Here is a 17,577-nt window from a genome sequence, read left to right on the forward strand (position 1 = left end):
GGCTACTCATTGAAACTCCTGCATTGTCTTAGCTGTGTGCTTAGGGTCATTGTCCGCTTCGAAGGTGAACCTTCGCCCCAGTCTGAGGTTCCTGAGTCCTCTGGAGCAGGTTTTTGTCAAGGATCCCTCTGTACGTTGCTCCGTTCATATTTGCCTCGATCCTGACTAGTCTCCCAGTTCCTGCCACTGAAAAATATTCCCACAGCATGATGCTGCCACTACCATGCTTCACCATAACGTAACGAAGTGTGGAAAAAGTCAAGGGGTCTGAATACTTTCCGGAGGCACTGTACATGCACAGTGTAGTGTCTGTGTATGGTGTCAGGTGTGTTAGGTTTGCATGATAGGTTCCATGCAAATACAAAAAGAGTGTTTCTAATTGTGGAATTCGTTTCCTCTCTCTTTTCCTTTTTGTTATTTTGCTTCTAATTTTCTGCCACGGTGAATCCAGAGGTCAACAATAATATTCCAGGTAAGTGTTCTGAGGAAACACCATCTCATCAAAACCATCTCATCAAAAAACCATCAAAACCATCTCATCAAAACCATCTCATCTTAGAAATAACGCAAAATAATTTAGGCTCATTGGACACTTTGTTATCCATGATAGAAATAAAAACACAAAAAAATTAGGGTGGAAACTGTATTTACGTTTTTTTGGGTCAGTCATGTCTTCATAACCAAAATGTTCCTACAAGGATGTCAGCCCTGCTACTTCTTTAGTTCAACTACTCTAGTCCTACTACGGAAGCTTTCCCTTAGCTGTGGGAAGCTTGTTTGTCTGTGAGTCTGATGCCATGCTTTCTTTCACGGGAAAATATGGGACATCGCAATACTGTACCGACAAAGTATTGGAATATAGGTTCTGAAGTGCTCTCTCTTTCTCTCTCTCTTTTTTCCCCTTCTTTCTGTCATTCATTCCTTCCCTCAAGGATTTTCACATATGATGATGGCGGAGCAAGGTATGCCTCTCTTCTTTCTAATCGCCATCATTTCTGTGTGGTTGTGTGCTGTGTGGTTGTGTGCTGTGTGGTTGTGTGCTATGTGCATGTTTGTTGTGATGTTTTGAAGGTTTTCTCTTCCGATGACAAATGCACTTTTTCCTCTATATGTGGTGTTAATAACAGTGTTACAGTAGTACATAAAAAACAGTAGATTAAAAGTATTTTTGCAATCTAAGAAATGTGTGTTTTTGCATGCACTGACTAACAGGCTTACGGTACTGTCTGGTGTGTGTGTGTGTGTGTGTGTGTGTGTTTGGTGTGTGAAGGACTGAGTTTGAAGCGTCGTGTAGTTTGACAATACTACAGTGCCAATGTGCTACTGTGTATTGATACGAATGACATGCAGATATTAATATACACATATTAATTTGTGTTCTCCACTCATCAAGCACTCTCCCGTGTCAAACTTATTCACTGTTGGTTTTTCTCTCCTCCTCTTCCGCTGTGGACACACCACCTTCTGTCTTCTACGCCCTCTCTCCTCCTCGCCTCTCCCTAGCTAAAAGCAAAGGTACAGATCAGTCTTTCTCTTACCCTCGCTTTAAGAAACCCTGGGCTCGATTGAGTGAGTGTCATGTCAAATACCGTGTGCTCTTTCAAATGTGTTCCTCTGTGTGCAAAGACAAGTGTATTTACGCTATTGTCTAATTCCTTGATGTATGTGATAACAGCGGGCGTGAGTGCAACATAAGACACTCCCCTGGTGTGACGTGTGTCTCTGTGTGTTGCTGTATTGTGTTTACCTCTCTCTGTTTAGCGTTTCCTGCCTAATGGCAGCTCACCAAGGGTGCTTGGATTAGGCAAATTAATTAAATTATCCTTAATTGAAGCAGGAAAACAGAGTGCTCACTGAGTCTGAGTGAGGGAGGGAGTGTGTGGCGCTGTCGTTAGGAATATATTGTAAGTGTACTAAGAGGAAATGGAATTCAGGAATGATCTGCTATAGATGTTTTGAGTACTGGATTATCGACGGAATGAGATTGGGGAGAAAGTCTCTCAGTTTGATGACTATAGGCTGGGAGAGATTTGCAAGGATGTTCAGGAGTGATGTTTTCCACTCTCTCCCTCCATTGTCTGCGGTGGAGTCCATGGATTAGGACATGATAATCTGCTTTTCATATATAAAGTACAATGTAATGTCGGACTGACATTTGAACTGTCTCCGTGATGACATGTCCTTGGGTGAATGATGCAATTACAAGATATGACGTGACGCTGCAATATCTTTCAAATGCACTCCTTTTGTGAGATAGAGAGGAAAGGGAGCGGAGAGAGAAACACTGTAGGTGAGGTGGAGAGAGTGAGATGGAGTGGGGGAAAGATGAATGAGGAGAGAGAGAGAAATACTGTAGGTGAGGGGGAGAGAGTGAGATGGAGTGGGGGAAAGATGAATGAGGAGAGAGAGAGAAATACTGTAGGTGAGGGGGAGAGAGTGAGATGGAGTGGGGGAAAGATGAATGAGGAGAGAGAGAGAAAATACTGTAGGTGAGGGGGAGAGAGTGAGATGGAGTGGGGGAAAGATGAATGAGGAGAGAGAGAGAAATACTGTAGGTGAGGGGGAGAGAGTGAGATGGAGTGGGGGAAAGATGAATGAGGAGAGAGAGAGAAATACTGTAGGTGAGGGGGAGAGAGTGAGATGGAGTGGGGGAAAGATGAATGAGGAGAGAGAGAAAATACTGTAGGTGTGGGGGAGAGAGTGAGATGGAGTGGGGGAAAGATGAATGAGGAGAGAGAGAGAAATACTGTAGGTGAGGGGGAGAGAGTGAGATGGAGTGGGGGAAAGATGAATGAGGAGAGAGAGAGAGAAATACTGTAGGTGAGGGGGAGAGAGTGAGATGGAGTGGGGGAAAGATGAATGAGGAGAGAGAGAGAAATACTGTAGGTGAGGGGGAGAGAGTGTGAGATGGAGTGGGGGAAAGATGAATGAGGAGAGTGAGAGACATATTGTAGGTGAGGGGGAGAGAGTGAGATGGAGTGGGGGAAAGATGAATGAGGAGAGAGAGAGAGAAATACTGTAGGTGAGGGGGAGAGAGTGAGATGGAGTGGGGGAAAGATGAATGAGGAGAGAGAGAGAGAAATACTGTAGGTGAGGGGGAGAGAGTGAGATGGAGTGGGGGAAAGATGAATGAGGAGAGAGAGAGAAATACTGTAGGTGAGGGGGAGAGAGTGAGATGGAGTGGGGGAAAGATGAATGAGGAGAGAGAGAGAAATACTGTAGGTGAGGGGGAGAGAGTGAGATGGAGTGGGGGAAAGATGAATGAGGAGAGAGAGAGAGAAATACTGTAGGTGAGGGGGAGAGAGTGTGAGATGGAGTGGGGGAAAGATGAATGAGGAGAGAGAGAGAGAAATACTGTAGGTGAGGGGGAGAGAGTGAGATGGAGTGGGGGAAAGATGAATGAGGAGAGAGAGAGAGAAATACTGTAGGTGAGGGGGAGAGAGTGTGAGATGGAGTGGGGGAAAGATGAATGAGGAGAGAGAGAGAAATACTGTAGGCGAGGGGGAGAGAGTGTGAGATGGAGTGGGGGAAAGATGAATGAGGAGAGAGCGAGACTTTGATAGATGTGGTCGTTTTTAAGTTTGTCACTGGTTTGTACTGTGTTGACAGACACACACACACACACAAAGAGAATCCCATTGGGGCAAATGCTGGCTAACTGACCAATGGGCCTTTTGGAAAAATTATATGAGCACACACCAGTAAGATGTGTGTTGCCTGAAAAAAAGGTTTTCTAGTTTTCAAACCACCGCTGATGCTGACTCTGCTTATCACAATGACTGCTTTACAGTGAGAGACTGATGATGTAGAGAAACGTGAAGCATTAGCTGCCTCCTCCGCTCTGACCGACTTTACTGTAATAACCCAGAGCTCCCTGGACATTAAGAAGGGATACAATTAGCATGAAAGCAGAGAAATGCCCAGCTGTCACAGTATCAGTTAAAAGGCAAAGTCACAGTCTTTAGTAAGGAAAACCAGACTGTAAAGTCAGGTGTGTTAGTTAGGCCAGGTGTGTTAGGGCTGGGTCAGAACCAAAGCCTGCACACACAGAGGCCCTCTAGGTGTAGGACAACGATTGGCCGAACTACAGGGATATTGTGTGTGTGTGTTCCTACCTTACCTTAAATGAAATACAGAGCAATCCTCTTATTTCCCCATTCCTAGCCCAAAATGTAACCCAGAGAGCTATACTGTAAACCCCTGTGTTGTATCAATATCCTCCTCTAGTGCTGAACTTGTTCCCTCTCTCCTTCCCTGTTCCTCCTGTCTGTCTCACTTCCTGCTTCCTGTGTTTAATCCCTCCGGGAGACGGCAGACATTATTTCCCATCAGCCCCCCTGTCGGCTCCTGTTAAGCAGACAGGACCTCCATTACGGCTTTATTTGCATCCAGTCGCAGCTGCGTAGACAAGAAGACAGAGGGACTCACAGAGGAAGATGGAGAGGGGGGTGTAATAGAAGAGTGTGTAGCTGTCGTGTGGAGTCACGCATATTGCCTTGCTCTCTCTATCTCATTGTTTCTTTATTCTCCTTTCGGTCTCTTTCCCTCCTCTCTCCTACTTTCCAGCTCTCTCTCCCTCTCCCCTCTCCTGACAGTGTTTCCCAACACTAGCAGGCTTTGATGTGGTGGAATTCATGGTGGTAATTCTCTAGAAGTCACTGTGGGCTAGCTGTTCTAACACTGCTGAGGGCAGGTAGTGCTTACATTCAGCTGGTTTCACGTAGAGGTTACACTTCTACCCTCCTCTCGATGGTATGCTATAGCTACTGTATGTCATAAGTACACTGGGACTTTTCCTGTGTGCCTCAGTTATTAAGTGCATGGCATTAGCATTGACAGGGTCGTGGGTTCGATTGCCACTTAGGCCAACAATGCAAAAAGGAATGGCGCTCAATGTTGCAATGAATAATAGATAAATGCAATACCTTAGTTTATAGTATGATACAGACTGTGCTTGCACTTATGGTCTGTATTTGGCCAAAGCAGAAGTTTTGTTGTTTTGGCCCAGACCTCTCCATCTCCTTCTGATATCATATGAAGCTTATAAACTTATAAACAAAGCAAAAATATCATATTTATCCTGTAAAGCCTCAAACAACAGAGGTTGTGGCCCATGTTAATGTTTTTTAGTTTTTTTTTTTTAGAAAAGGGGTCCAGTGATTGCATGTGATATTCTACCAGCTCTCACGGTCTCATGTTCAAAATTAGACGTTCATCCATGTTTCTCAAACGTCAAATTTAGAAGTTGTTTCAAAAGTCAGATTTCAAAGTTAACTCCTATTTTTTTTTAAACTCTGAATGGTTAAGTTAAGGGTTAAGGTTTGGGATCAAACTTTCTATCACTGGATTCAAACTCGCAACCTTTGGAATCGGAGCAGTTGCTTACACCCATCCGCCATCCCTGTTCATTAAACCTTCAGTAAAACCAAAACCTACTTGAAGGAAACAGCGCTCTCTGTTTCCCCTAGTGGCCGGTTTTCACGTCATCTCCCGATGTCCTCAGACATGGATGGACGTTGAATAGTGACTTGTATCATGGGTGACCTGGCTGATGATATTATAGCTCATTGGTTTCCAAATGATGGTGCCTTGCCTTAGACACCCCTTATTTAGCCTTTTAATTCATGATGTCGCTTACTTAACCAAATCAATGTATAATTTACGGTTTCATTCTCTATCATTGACATCTTTGTAACAGTTATTAAGGTGATGTAAAGGCAATATTTCTGCACTGTGAAAACGGTGGTAACTCAAGGATATCAGTGGTGTCATTGAGTAATGGTAGACAGTTGTCTTTTCTATGGTTGACTGACTGATGCTGTAATGCAGCCATGAGAGGGTGAGAGATTGCAGACACCAGCTGGAGAGAGAGTGAGAGACCGAGATACACACAGAGTGAGGGTAGTAGAGTTACCCCAGAACAGTTTGGATTTCAAATGGTACACCCCTGAACTTCTCTCACACACACACACACACACACACACACACACACACACACACACACACACACACACACACACACACACACACACACACACACACACACACACACACACACACACACACACACACACACACACACACTGAGGCTGATCTCGGTTGCCATGCCTCATGTTGGCAGCGGGCATATGCCGACAAACAGCCACGAAAACATAAGCGGGTTTAGAGGGGCACAGAGAATTGCAGGGACAGCCATTTACGCTCCTCTCTTTCCATGGCTCCAATTTGTCTTGTGTGTGTGTAGTTTGTGAGGTGAGGGGAGGAGAGAGATGGATCATCTCATGGGACATAGATGAACTCACTAGCTGGATAATGAATTGCAGAAAAATTATGCAAATAGTATGCTAATTATCTAATCAGGTTTGATTGCATTAAGGAGGTGTCTACTCTTGCTAACCTTGAGGAGACATTGATAATCAAATGCTGATCAGCGCTGGGACTGAGAATGGGACTCTCTCTCTCTCTCTCACACACACACACACACACACACACACACACACACACACACACACACACACACACACACGCACACACACACACACACACACACACACACACACACACTAAAAGGGAGAAAAAAACAGAAGAGTTAGTGATGTGAAAGGGTTAGTATGTGTGTGTCAGCATGTTTGTGTGTGTGCGTATGTGTGTATGCGTATGTGTGTATGCGTGTGTTAGGGGGGTTCTCAGGTCTTAGTAAAACAGGTGTGTGAGTATTACAGTTTCATAGGCCAGTGGAATATTTGTCAAAGAGTGCTCTATGTTTGAGCTGGACATACAGACTGGACCCAGGGGAAGGGAAAAGGTCAATCATCTCATATTGACTCCTTTAATATTAAGCTGGACTTATTTCTCAGGGACTTTACATGGGATTCTTTCCTTGATTCAGGGAAAGGAAGCTTTAACTTGTCACTCAGAACATAGTTTTGGGGATTACATGTTCCTTTCCCACCTTCCTCCTTTGCTAACTCTTTGATTCTTCAAATATTTGAATCTTTTCCACAGAGCATTTGTCAGCTGTTCCTTTGCCCCCGTCTGGTGCAGTGTGTGTGTGTGTGTGTGTGTGTGTGTGTGTGTGTGTTGTCCCTCTGGAGGTTGTTTGATGCCGCTCTGCTGGTGTGTGTGAGACACTGATAATGAAATGGTTATCTTGGCGTTTGGACGGTAGGTAATTCCATTTGCTCCCATAATCCCTCAGTAGCTGTCTCTCTGTCAGCCGACCGACAGGCAGACAACACACCCCCTGGGGGGTGGTGGCCTCAGACTTGTGTGTGTGTGTGTGTGTGTGTGCCACCCTGTATCTCTTGGCCTCACTTTATACATTTGTTGATTTCTTCATTGATGAACTGAATCAATAAAAAATCCCCCAGGGTGTATTCTCTCATGTTGATTTTCCGGCACCATTTTGCTGATCTTTATATCCTAAAGCACAGAAAATGAAATCTAATTTTGAGGGGTGATCTGCAATTGCTACATCCATGTTTTTTAAATGAATGATATATACAGTATATTTACATTTGACATATACCCATTGATTCTTGTAGAATGTAATTTATAGATGCCTCATGAGTTTAGTTAAACTGTCGTACCCCATCAGAACCAAAAAGTTGTGCTGAGCGATTAACCGAAATGTCGGTTATTTTTCGTTTTTGAAACAACTAGTTGACCGAGATCGGTTCAATTATTTGAATTGCACTTCGTTCGTTTTTTTTCTGTGAGCTCAATGCGCAGATTGCGCTGCAGTTTCTCTATAGATAAATCAGATCATGCCGAATGTGCGATGTAGTAGGGAGTTTCCAAAAGGCCAGTGTTCGACATTGTTTAGCGCAGAAAACGTGATAATTAACTACAATGACCATAATCCATTGTGCGACGACGTGTCCGGTCTGTGTTTCGTTTACGATTGCTAAAAGACCAGAAATATGCGCAATTTACATAGTGCAGTTGCTTCGCAAGGTATTTTTAACCGAATATACATAATTGAAGTGATTGATCGACAGTTGCACGTCAGTACTCCTAAATGTATGCCTTATTTACTTTGAACAACTGCTAAAATAGTAATTTTGCCAGACAGCATAGGCAGTAGCTCTATAGAGATGAGATGATGACTTGAAATGAAATGAACGTCATCAAATAAAACAAACGTAATATACACAACAACTGAAATATTTTATTAAAATAAAGTAATGTGAACCAATTCTGGGCCTAGTAGTAGGCCTAATGGGTAGTCACTTCCATCATGGGACTTGTATTCATTGTTTTAGTCTGTGTAGTTACAGTATTCAACCCACATAATGCATACAGTGCATGTAATGTCCACAAAAAAAGTATCGATGTGAAATTGAAAATTTTGATTTAAAGCATTACCAAAAATATATGCTTGTTTTACTCTACTGTACACAATGTAATTGTAAACAAACACTCAAGAGCCTCTAAAAATGATGAAAACTATACTTTTTATATCATGGATGGTCAGTCCACGTATCTATAGCTACAGTGCCTTCAGAAAGTATTCACATTTCTTGACACACTCCACATTTTGTTGTGTTACATACATTCTGTGGCAAAGAAAGAAACGTTATGTCCTGATAACAAAGCGTTATGGAACTTTATGTCCTGATAACTAACTGTAATGTTTGAGGGCAAATCCAACACAACACATCGTCATATTTTCAAGCATGGTGGCAGTTGCGTCATGTTATTGGTATCGGCAAGGACTAGGGAGTTTTTTTTTAATTAAAAGAAATGGAATAGAGCTGAGCACAGGCAAAATTCTAGAGGTTCTGTCAAATCCACCTTTCAGCAGGACAGTGACCTAAAACACAAGGCCAAATATACACTGGAGGTGCTTACCAAGACGACATTGAATGCTCCTGAGTGGCCTAGTTACAGTTTTGACTTAAATCTGCTTGAAAATCTATGGCAACACTTGAAAATGGCTGTCTAGATAAGACCAACAACCAACTTGACAGAATTTTTAAATGAATAATGTGCAAATAGTGTACAATCCGGGTCTGCAAAGCTCTTACAGACTTTTCCAGAAAGACTCACAGCTGTAATCACTGCCAAAGGTGATTTTAATATGTATTGACTCAGGGGTGTGAATACTAATGTAATGTGAAGATAATTAAATCAATTTTAATCAATTTTAATCCCAATCAAGATAATGTTAGTGTTTTATTTTTCCTTTTTTTGTGTGCAAATGTTTGAATTTTTCTTCCACTTTGACATTACAGAATATTTTGTGAAGATAATTAAATCAATTTTAATCCCATCTTTTAACACAACCAAATGTGCAATAAGTCAAGGGGTGTGAACACTTTCTGAAGACATGTATGTGACCGCTGTTTGTATTGTCGGAACTGCAGATTGCCGCTTTAAAGTTGATCTGATGTTGGCCGAATCTCTGAGAACATCCACAAAGAAAAAAAATAACACAACGAGACTGATTGAATTAGGAAGTCCACCCACTGCTTAGGTCGCACACTTCATTCAATTCACCTGTCATCAAGTGCTGTTTTGCTGTTGTCATGTTGATGGTGGTGTGTTTTTGACAGACTCCATACAAAATGGAAGTGGCACATTATTCAGAAACAATGGAATTGTATCCCATAGGGGCTTGGGAGCTGTTGCTTTGTTTTAGGTAGCTTGTGTGTGTTTCTGGTATGTTTTTGTGCGTGTGGGCGTGCGTGTGAGTGCGCAGGTGCATGTGTTGGTCTGTTTAGCAGTATGAGGAGATGGTGTAGTAATGTTTGTATGCTAATGAGACAGGAGTATATTATGAGTAGTTTGGCCCGAGGATATTTACTTAGATCACTTACATCTCTGATGGCCTTTTTAAAGTTCTCTACAGCTCAACCCCTCTGGGCTGTATGGCTTCTAATCCACACACGTAAACAGCACACGTGTGCGTGTGTGTGCAGATATTTTTGCCTTGACTTTATACCTAAAAGTGTGTGCATGTCATACCTAAATGTGTGTGTGCATGAGGACTGTTGTGATGGCGCGTGTGTGTTGTGCTAGTTGTGCTGGAGCAGTGCTAGGGCCAGGTGGCAGTAGGGAATACTCTGATGGATCCTCATTACACTGGTCAGCGATCAGACAGCAGTGTATATGTGTTTGTGTGTGTGACAGCAGTGGTAGCTCCATCTCTATAGCCATTGTCTACCTCTGCCATGCATGGCTGGAGCCTAGTTAGCCTCTCCAATGAGCATTGGTTCCCCTGAGCATCTTTTTGATCACTGTCCTAGGCACAGATCTAGGATCAGTTTACTCTCTTCTAGTCCTTACTTTATTCATTGGGAGGAAAACTGACCTTAGATCAGCATCTAATGAGTATTGATTCCCTTTGAACATATCTCTGATCATCTCTATGTTCACACAGGGCCCGGGCAGTGGTGGTGCATGATGGGTAATATAGTTTCCATGCCTAGAGGTGCACAATCAAATATTATGAAGTGCAATGGGAAGACTTCAAAGATGCCAGATAGTCAGATTTGCATGAAATGGCATTGCCAAGCCTGATCATGCTCCATTGAAAAGTATTGATATGTTTGTGCGGGCGTGGGTGGGTGGGTGTGTACGGTGCCTTGCGAAAGTATTCGGCCCCCTTGAACATTGCGACCTTTTGCCACATTTCAGGCTTCAAACATAAAGATATAAAACTGTATTTTTTTGTGAAGAATCAACAACAAGTGGGACACAATCATGAAGTGGAACGACATTTATTGGATATTTCAAACTTTTTTAACAAATCAAAAACTGAAAAGTTGATACTTTGTAGCGCCACCTTTTGCTGCGATTACAGCTGTAAGTCGCTTGGGGTATGTCTCTGTCAGTTTTGCACATCGAGAGACTGACATTTTTTCCCATTCCTCCTTGCAAAACAGCTCGAGCTCAGTGAGGTTGGATGGAGAGCATTTGTGAACAGCAGTTTTCAGTTCATTCCACAGATTCTCGATTGGATTCAGGTCTGGACTTTGACTTGGCCATTCTAACACCTGGATATGTTTATTTTTGAACCATTCCATTGTAGATTTTGCTTTATGTTTTGGATCATTGTCTTGTTGGAAGACAAATCTCCGTCCCAGTCTCAGGTCTTTTGCAGGCTCCATCAGGTTTTCTTCCAGAATGGTCCTGTATTTGGCTCCATCCATCTTCCCATCAATTTTAACCATCTTCCCTGTCCCCGCTGAAGAAAAGCAGGCCCAAACCATGATGCTGCCACCACCATGTTTGACAGTGGGGATGGTGTATTCAGGGTGATGAGCTGTGTTGCTTTTACGCCAAACATAACGTTTTGCATTGTTGCCAAAAAGTTCAATTTTGGTGTCATCTGACCAGAGCACCTTCTTCCACATGTTTGGTGTGTCTCCCAGGTGGCTTGTGGCAAACTTTAAACAACACTTTTTATGGATGTCTTTAAGAAATGGCTTTCTTCTTGCCACTCTTCCATAAAGGCCAGATTTGTGCAATATACGACTGATTGTTGTCCTATGGACAGAGTCTCCCACCTCAGCTGTAGATCTCTGCAGTTCATCCAGAGTGATCATGGGCCTCTAGGCTGCATCTCTGATCAGTCTTCTCCTTGTATGAGCTGAAAGTTTAGAGGGACGGCCAGGTCTTGGTAGATTTGCAGTGGTCTGATACTCCTTCCATTTCAATATTATCGCTTGCACAGTGCTCCTTGGGATGTTTAAAGCTTGGGAAATCTTTTTGTATCCAAATCCGGCTTTAAACTTCTTCACAACTGTATCTCGGACCTGCCTGGTGTGTTCCTTGTTCTTCATGATGCTCTCTGCGCTTTTAACGGACCTCTGAGACTATCACTGTGCAGGTGCATTTATACTGAGACTTGATTACACACAGGTGGATTGTATTTATCATCATTAGTCATTTAGGTCAACATTGGATCATTCAGAGATCCTCACTGAACTTCTGGAGAGAGTTTGCTGCACTGAAAGTAAAGGGGCTGAATAATTTTGCACGCCCAATTTTTCAGTTTTTGATTTGTTAAAAAAGTTTGAAATATCCAATAAATGTCGTTCCACTTCATGATTGTGTCCCACTTGTTGTTGATTCTTCACAAAAAAATACAGTTTTATATCTTTATGTTTGAAGCCTGGAATGTGGCAAAAGGTTGCAAAGTTCAAGGGGGCCGAATACTTTCGCAAGGCACTGTATGTAGCCCTGTGTGTGTGTGTGTCTCAGTGTGTGTGTGTGTGTGTGTGTGTGTCTCAGTGTGTGAGAGCGAGTGAATGCTTGCTCTTATGCATAATCGATACTCTTCTCAAGCGGCACATGGTTGCCATCATGGTAACTCGGATCCCGGATTGCGATGGCAGGATCATTGGCATGCTGCTGTATGTGTGTTTGTGTGTGTTTTAGAGAATTATCAATATGTTTTTTTTTTAGGGCCAATACCGATTGTCTGGTGTTCAAGAAGGCCGATGGCTGATATTTTATGCCGCATTTTATACAGCATTTTGTAGTTGTTTTTACCAATCTAACTGCAAAACAACATCATGGTAATGATTTTATCCGAATGGTGGTAACTCTTGGTAAACTCTGTAAATCAAGATGGCATAGGCCTCCTCACAATACAGTTGAATGCATATTCAATAGGAGTGTCCATGCATTGAGTTATTGAGGTTGTTTCAACTGATTTCAATGGAGTCTATGGGGCTACAGATGACAAACAATCTGTTTCCCTTACATTTGGGACTTATGTTAGCCTACTGATCAGCAACATTTGGAGCCTATTCTTGTCTTTCATAAAAGCGTGCATTGTATCTTCAATAAGATAACAGCCAGCCCCTCTTGCTACCGTGTGCAAGTGGCATGTTCCTTCCGTTACACTTCCGTGTTAATACCCTGGTCTGTTGAATGGGCTTCATGAACGCAGTCATATAAGATATACTGTATATACAATTATGTTTGTGTTTGTGGATGAATTTGCCTCTGCCAGATGCTTTTTATGACATTTTTGCCCTGAAGACCACTGTGCTACTTGCCGCGTCACTTGCATGGCGTATTCACACCTTGAATGATGCAGTCATGCAGCTCGGCAGGGAAAGACCAGTCACAAAAAGCAAGGTGTGCTCGTGCTATAAAGACACTGATTGTTGGTCGTTCTCTAGCGTGTCAGTGGAGGCTGCTGAGGGGAGGACGGCTCACAATAATAGCTGGAATGGAGTCAATGGAATGGTATCAAACACATTAAAGATGGTTGATGCCACTCCATTGACTCCATTCCAGCCAATATTACGTCCACCCCTCAGCAGCCTTCAGTGGTGTGTGTGTGTGTGTGTGTGTGTGTGTGTGTGTGTGTGTGTGTGTGTGTGTGTGTGTGTGTGTGTGTGTGTGTGTGTGTGTGTGTGTGTGTGTGTGAAGCACAGTGCTGAACTTGGGTTGGCTATTGTTTATTCTGACCTCAAATTCAATTACACATGTTTATATGGGGCAACTGTTTCTCTAACTGGTATAATATCAGCAATCATCCTGTAGAAATACGGGTCTGTAGAATACCCTATATCATCTAGTTCTCCTCTCCTCTCCTCGCCCCTCCCCTCCTCTCCTCCTGTCTCCCTCTCTCCTGTCTCTCTCCTGTTGCTCCAGTGTGGCTCTCCTGTCTGCAGAGTGCATGTAGGACAGAAATGTAATAATGTGTGTGTTGTTAAAAATGCATGAGCTCCGCTCCGCACTGTGCTGGTAGAAGAAGATACACGGCAAGAATACACTCACTACTGTTCAGAGAGAGAGAGAGAGAGTGTGTGTGTGTGTATATTTGTGAAATAGGGAGAGAGCTAGAGAGAGAAATCGAGTGTGTGTGTGTGTGTGTGAGAGTGAGTGTGTCAACGTGCTGTGTGTGTGTTAGCATGTGTGTCGGCATGTGTGAGCTCACTAAGACAACGAATCCCTGCTATGACAGTCTAATCCTGACATATTCAGAGCAGTAAGAGGGCACGGTGATATACACAGCTGAACCCTACCTGTTATTGAGAGAGAGAAGAGAGAGGGAGAGAGGGGGAAAAAAGAAAGGAGAGGAGAGAGGGGAGGAAGATAGTTTAGGGATGAGAGGTAAAGGCCAGAGGTTAAATGAAGGGTACATCCTTACCCTACCCTGAGGTACTGAAGGGTATTGGGTTCAAGGTGTCAGTTTCCTGCCAGGAAAGGGTAGAGGTGAGCCTTTCTGTTGGCCCTAGCAACCCGACCCGGTAACATGACGCTGACACACCGGTGAAAAGGTAAAGTTGGTGACCTTTCGCCAACCGTCATTACAGCCTGATCAGATATGGGCCCAAGTAAAGGAGATTGAAAAGCATTTCATTGAGAAAATGTTTATTTTGTGGGAGAAAAACAAAAGATGGCTTTTTGTTTAGTCCAGTCCTCCAGAAGCTTTTCTCACAGCGTTTATGTGGGAATGTGTGTCTGCGCGTATTTGTGTCAGTCAGACAGTGGCAGAGGGCAGACCACGCCATAATATATGTCATGTCTGAGAGCGTTTGTGTTTTTTTGTCGTTCTACCAATTGACTTCCTTTTTTACGTCCCCAGAACATGAGTCAACCATTTTAGTTGTATTTTCATTTTGGCCAATATTCTCCCAACTTGGCAACGTCAGTCAGACAGTGGTAGAGGGCAGGCCACACCATAATTGATGTAATGTGCACATCTGTTGTATCTGTTCCACCCAGACAAACCAGACCCTCCAGAGGCCTCATACTGCATAGTGAGTACTGACGTTCCTATAGGGTTCCATAGCAATTTAATAATGGCAGTTGATTTGGCACTGATGACCTAAGAGAGACCACACAAGTGAACAATGATGAAGGCATCTGTTTCCAAAATGTTCCGGCGGTAAGAGAACACAATACGACTTTGAAAAGGTATCTGTGCTTCACCAGGCTATCATTGTCCACATGAATAGTGTCCTGACTTGCCAATGTTGGTATATGTCTCAAAAAGGTACCTTGATCCCAGATCTGTTTGTGCTTTCTTGCCATGACGATAGTGGTTGGCCGTGCAGCACAAACAGATCTGAGGTGCCTAGCCAGTCTAAAGTCCACTCGCTCAGCTGCTAAATTAAAACGCTCATCCATTGATCTGTATGTGGCTGGTTGTGAGTGCATATGCACTAATAAATTAAGTGTAGGCTGAGAATCAATCCACCGCGGATCAGTTTCTCTCCTAAGAAGTCCAGAAGAAAACTGGCCCACTTCCTTTTTCCTCAATCATACATTCCCCAAGGATTGAGACCCAGCCAGCCAGATTCCTGCGACCCGATTGCTTTCTAAAGCTCAATTAATGCTGTCGCTAATAGGGACAAATCAATGCGTTTGCGAGAGCCTTGGCTGGCCTGATTTTTCTCCCACTGGTGCGTTGGCTGGCTGACTGGCACACCAATCAAGTCACTCCCTTCCTTTCCCTGTTAGTATACATTGTGTCGCCGGGCGGGTTTCCCCCCAATTGCTCCGTTTTTGGAATCAAGAGACTTCAAAGAAGGCAGTCATGTTCTTTCATGTGTGCAGACATCTTGGATTAGAGCGCAGCCTTTCGCTTGTACCAGTGGATTCGGATGTGGCTTTGCTCTGTAGGAAAGAAGGAAGAGAGGAATGATATTCTGATGACTGAATATTTTCTGTTTCATGGTGTTGGCTTTCTTGTTACCTGTATGATGGCAAGGCGAGCTGGTGGATTAAAAATATGGGCGAAGCTATCGATGACATTGCCCCATTGTTTCTTATGAGAATGCTCAGTGGCATATTTAATGATCAGGAAGTTTTAAATTAAGTGAGTCGCCATCTTGCTACATGGAGGAGTTTTGGAATTATTGAATGCGCAGTTTGAGCTACTCTAGGAAATAATGTTGCAGGCTAGCTCAGTGCTGCCCCCTCTCATGGAGTAAGTCAACTTGAAGGCCGACCGGGGTACTGCAGCCTGCCATTAGGCCTCATCGTAAAATCCGCAGTTGTTCTCCCCTGTCTGGAACAGACTAATTTAGAAACCATTTTTTTCCTGTGTCGTCATCATTTCTGTCTTGCTGCTTTTGTTGGTTTCTTATGGACACTGTATAATTCTGTTGTGCTGCCAAATTAGGCTGGACCGTGAGACATGATACATCTGTCCCATCCATTTAATTTTTCCACCCATTTCTGCCTGTTCTTTTTCTATGGCTCCACCATGATAAGAGCCCAGACCCCCAGATCCTCTCCCAGGGTGTGGTGACTGTATGTGGTCTACGTTACTCCTAGCGGCAGCCTGTGATAGAGATGGAGTGGTACTCTCACACAACCTACAAAACCGTCCCTCTCATCCTATCCCACGGGACCCACGGCATGTCTGACGTCGTGTGTGTGTGTGTGTGAGAGAGAGAACGTTACAACTGATGGATGGCCCAAGTCTCGGCTGCCGTGGCGATAGGTTAGTGCTTTGATCACCGTTTCCTGTCTAAACACACACACACACACACACACACACACACACACACACACACACACACACACACACACACACGCTTCTGTTCTTCCCTCTGCTCATTTAGATTTTTGTCTGGTGAAATTGAAGCCCTAGGTTCTCTGTGTGCTAGAGGCATGACATTGGGTTACAGTTGCTCTTCACATAGTTTTCTCTCTCTCTATGCCACCTCTGTTAATCTTTCTCTATCATCCTGATGCAATACTGAATCAGTGTAATAGACAATATGTCTGTATGTATGCGTTGGGCATAAGACCCCGTGCCCCATTCTGGAATCACTCTGTTGATTCACTATTGGTCTGAGCATAGCGCTTCAGATACACAGATACTCTAATCTGTACGCCATCTGGAGCTGTTCAGGCTAGGTTGTTTGGGAGGCGAGATGATTTATAGATCAAATAAATGAAGTAATCCATGTGAACAAGCAGGGGGTATATAGGCTACATATGAATGTATCAGCCAGACCTTCCATATCAGATATAGGGTGCTGCTATCAGGGCTGGAGCCATGGAGCGCAGATTTGTACCAAACAGAGGATTTTCGGTGAGATGTAAAGGAGGGAGAGAGAGCGGGAGGGAAAAGAGTGATGGAGGAGGGCGGTATGGAGGAGAGAGAGAAAGAGGGAGATAGAGAGAGATGTTGAAGAGCGACAAGTAAGTGTCCGAGAGAGAGAGCAATGGAGGAGAGAGAGAGAGGAAGGTGATGAGATGGAAAAAGAGATGGAGGAGAGAGATTGAGGGAGGAGATGGGAAACAGAGAGATAGAGGAGATGAGAAATGGAGAGATGGAGGACGAGGAGAGAGGGGGGACAGACAGAGAGGGATGTTGTTTATCAGATCTGTGTTTATGTGTAGCTCTGTCCGTCTTGTCCTCATCAGCAGGCTGTGGTATCCAGAGAGGGGAATGGTTCAGGCATCGATTGAGACCCGACCTCTGGTAGGTGTGTGTATTCTCTATCCCATCTTCCTCCTATCTTAAGCACCTTTGAGGATCATGGACACGGAGTTACCGCAGGATCTCTTTGTCTGTCACAGTTTGTCAAGTTCAAGCCACTTAATATATAAAATATTCTAGACAAATAAAGGATAGTCTGAAGTTATTTT

The 17,577-nt window shown here is 43.6% G+C and overlaps 1 protein-coding gene across 7 annotated transcripts in view; it reads left to right on the forward strand.

The window, feature by feature from the left end:
* The window catches only part of nrxn3a (neurexin 3a), a 470,965-nt gene that overhangs the window by 22,502 nt on the left and 430,886 nt on the right, over positions 1-17,577 (forward strand). For 4 of the 7 annotated variants that reach the window (XM_064927554.1, XM_064927555.1, XM_064927557.1 and 1 more), the window contains exons 3-4: positions 452-472; positions 933-962. The exons of 2 other annotated variants lie outside the window; for them this stretch is intronic. In XM_064927554.1, coding sequence (XP_064783626.1) covers positions 452-472; positions 933-962 — 51 coding nt within the window. Of the gene's footprint in view, positions 1-451; positions 473-932; positions 963-1,503; positions 1,516-17,577 lie in introns of all 7 variants that reach the window. One more of the 7 variants, XM_064927553.1, reaches the window with a different exon arrangement.

The sequence above is a fragment of the Oncorhynchus masou genome, chromosome 21 (assembly GCF_036934945.1).
Source record: "Oncorhynchus masou masou isolate Uvic2021 chromosome 21, UVic_Omas_1.1, whole genome shotgun sequence".
In the NCBI taxonomy this organism is placed as follows: Eukaryota; Metazoa; Chordata; class Actinopteri; order Salmoniformes; family Salmonidae; genus Oncorhynchus; species Oncorhynchus masou.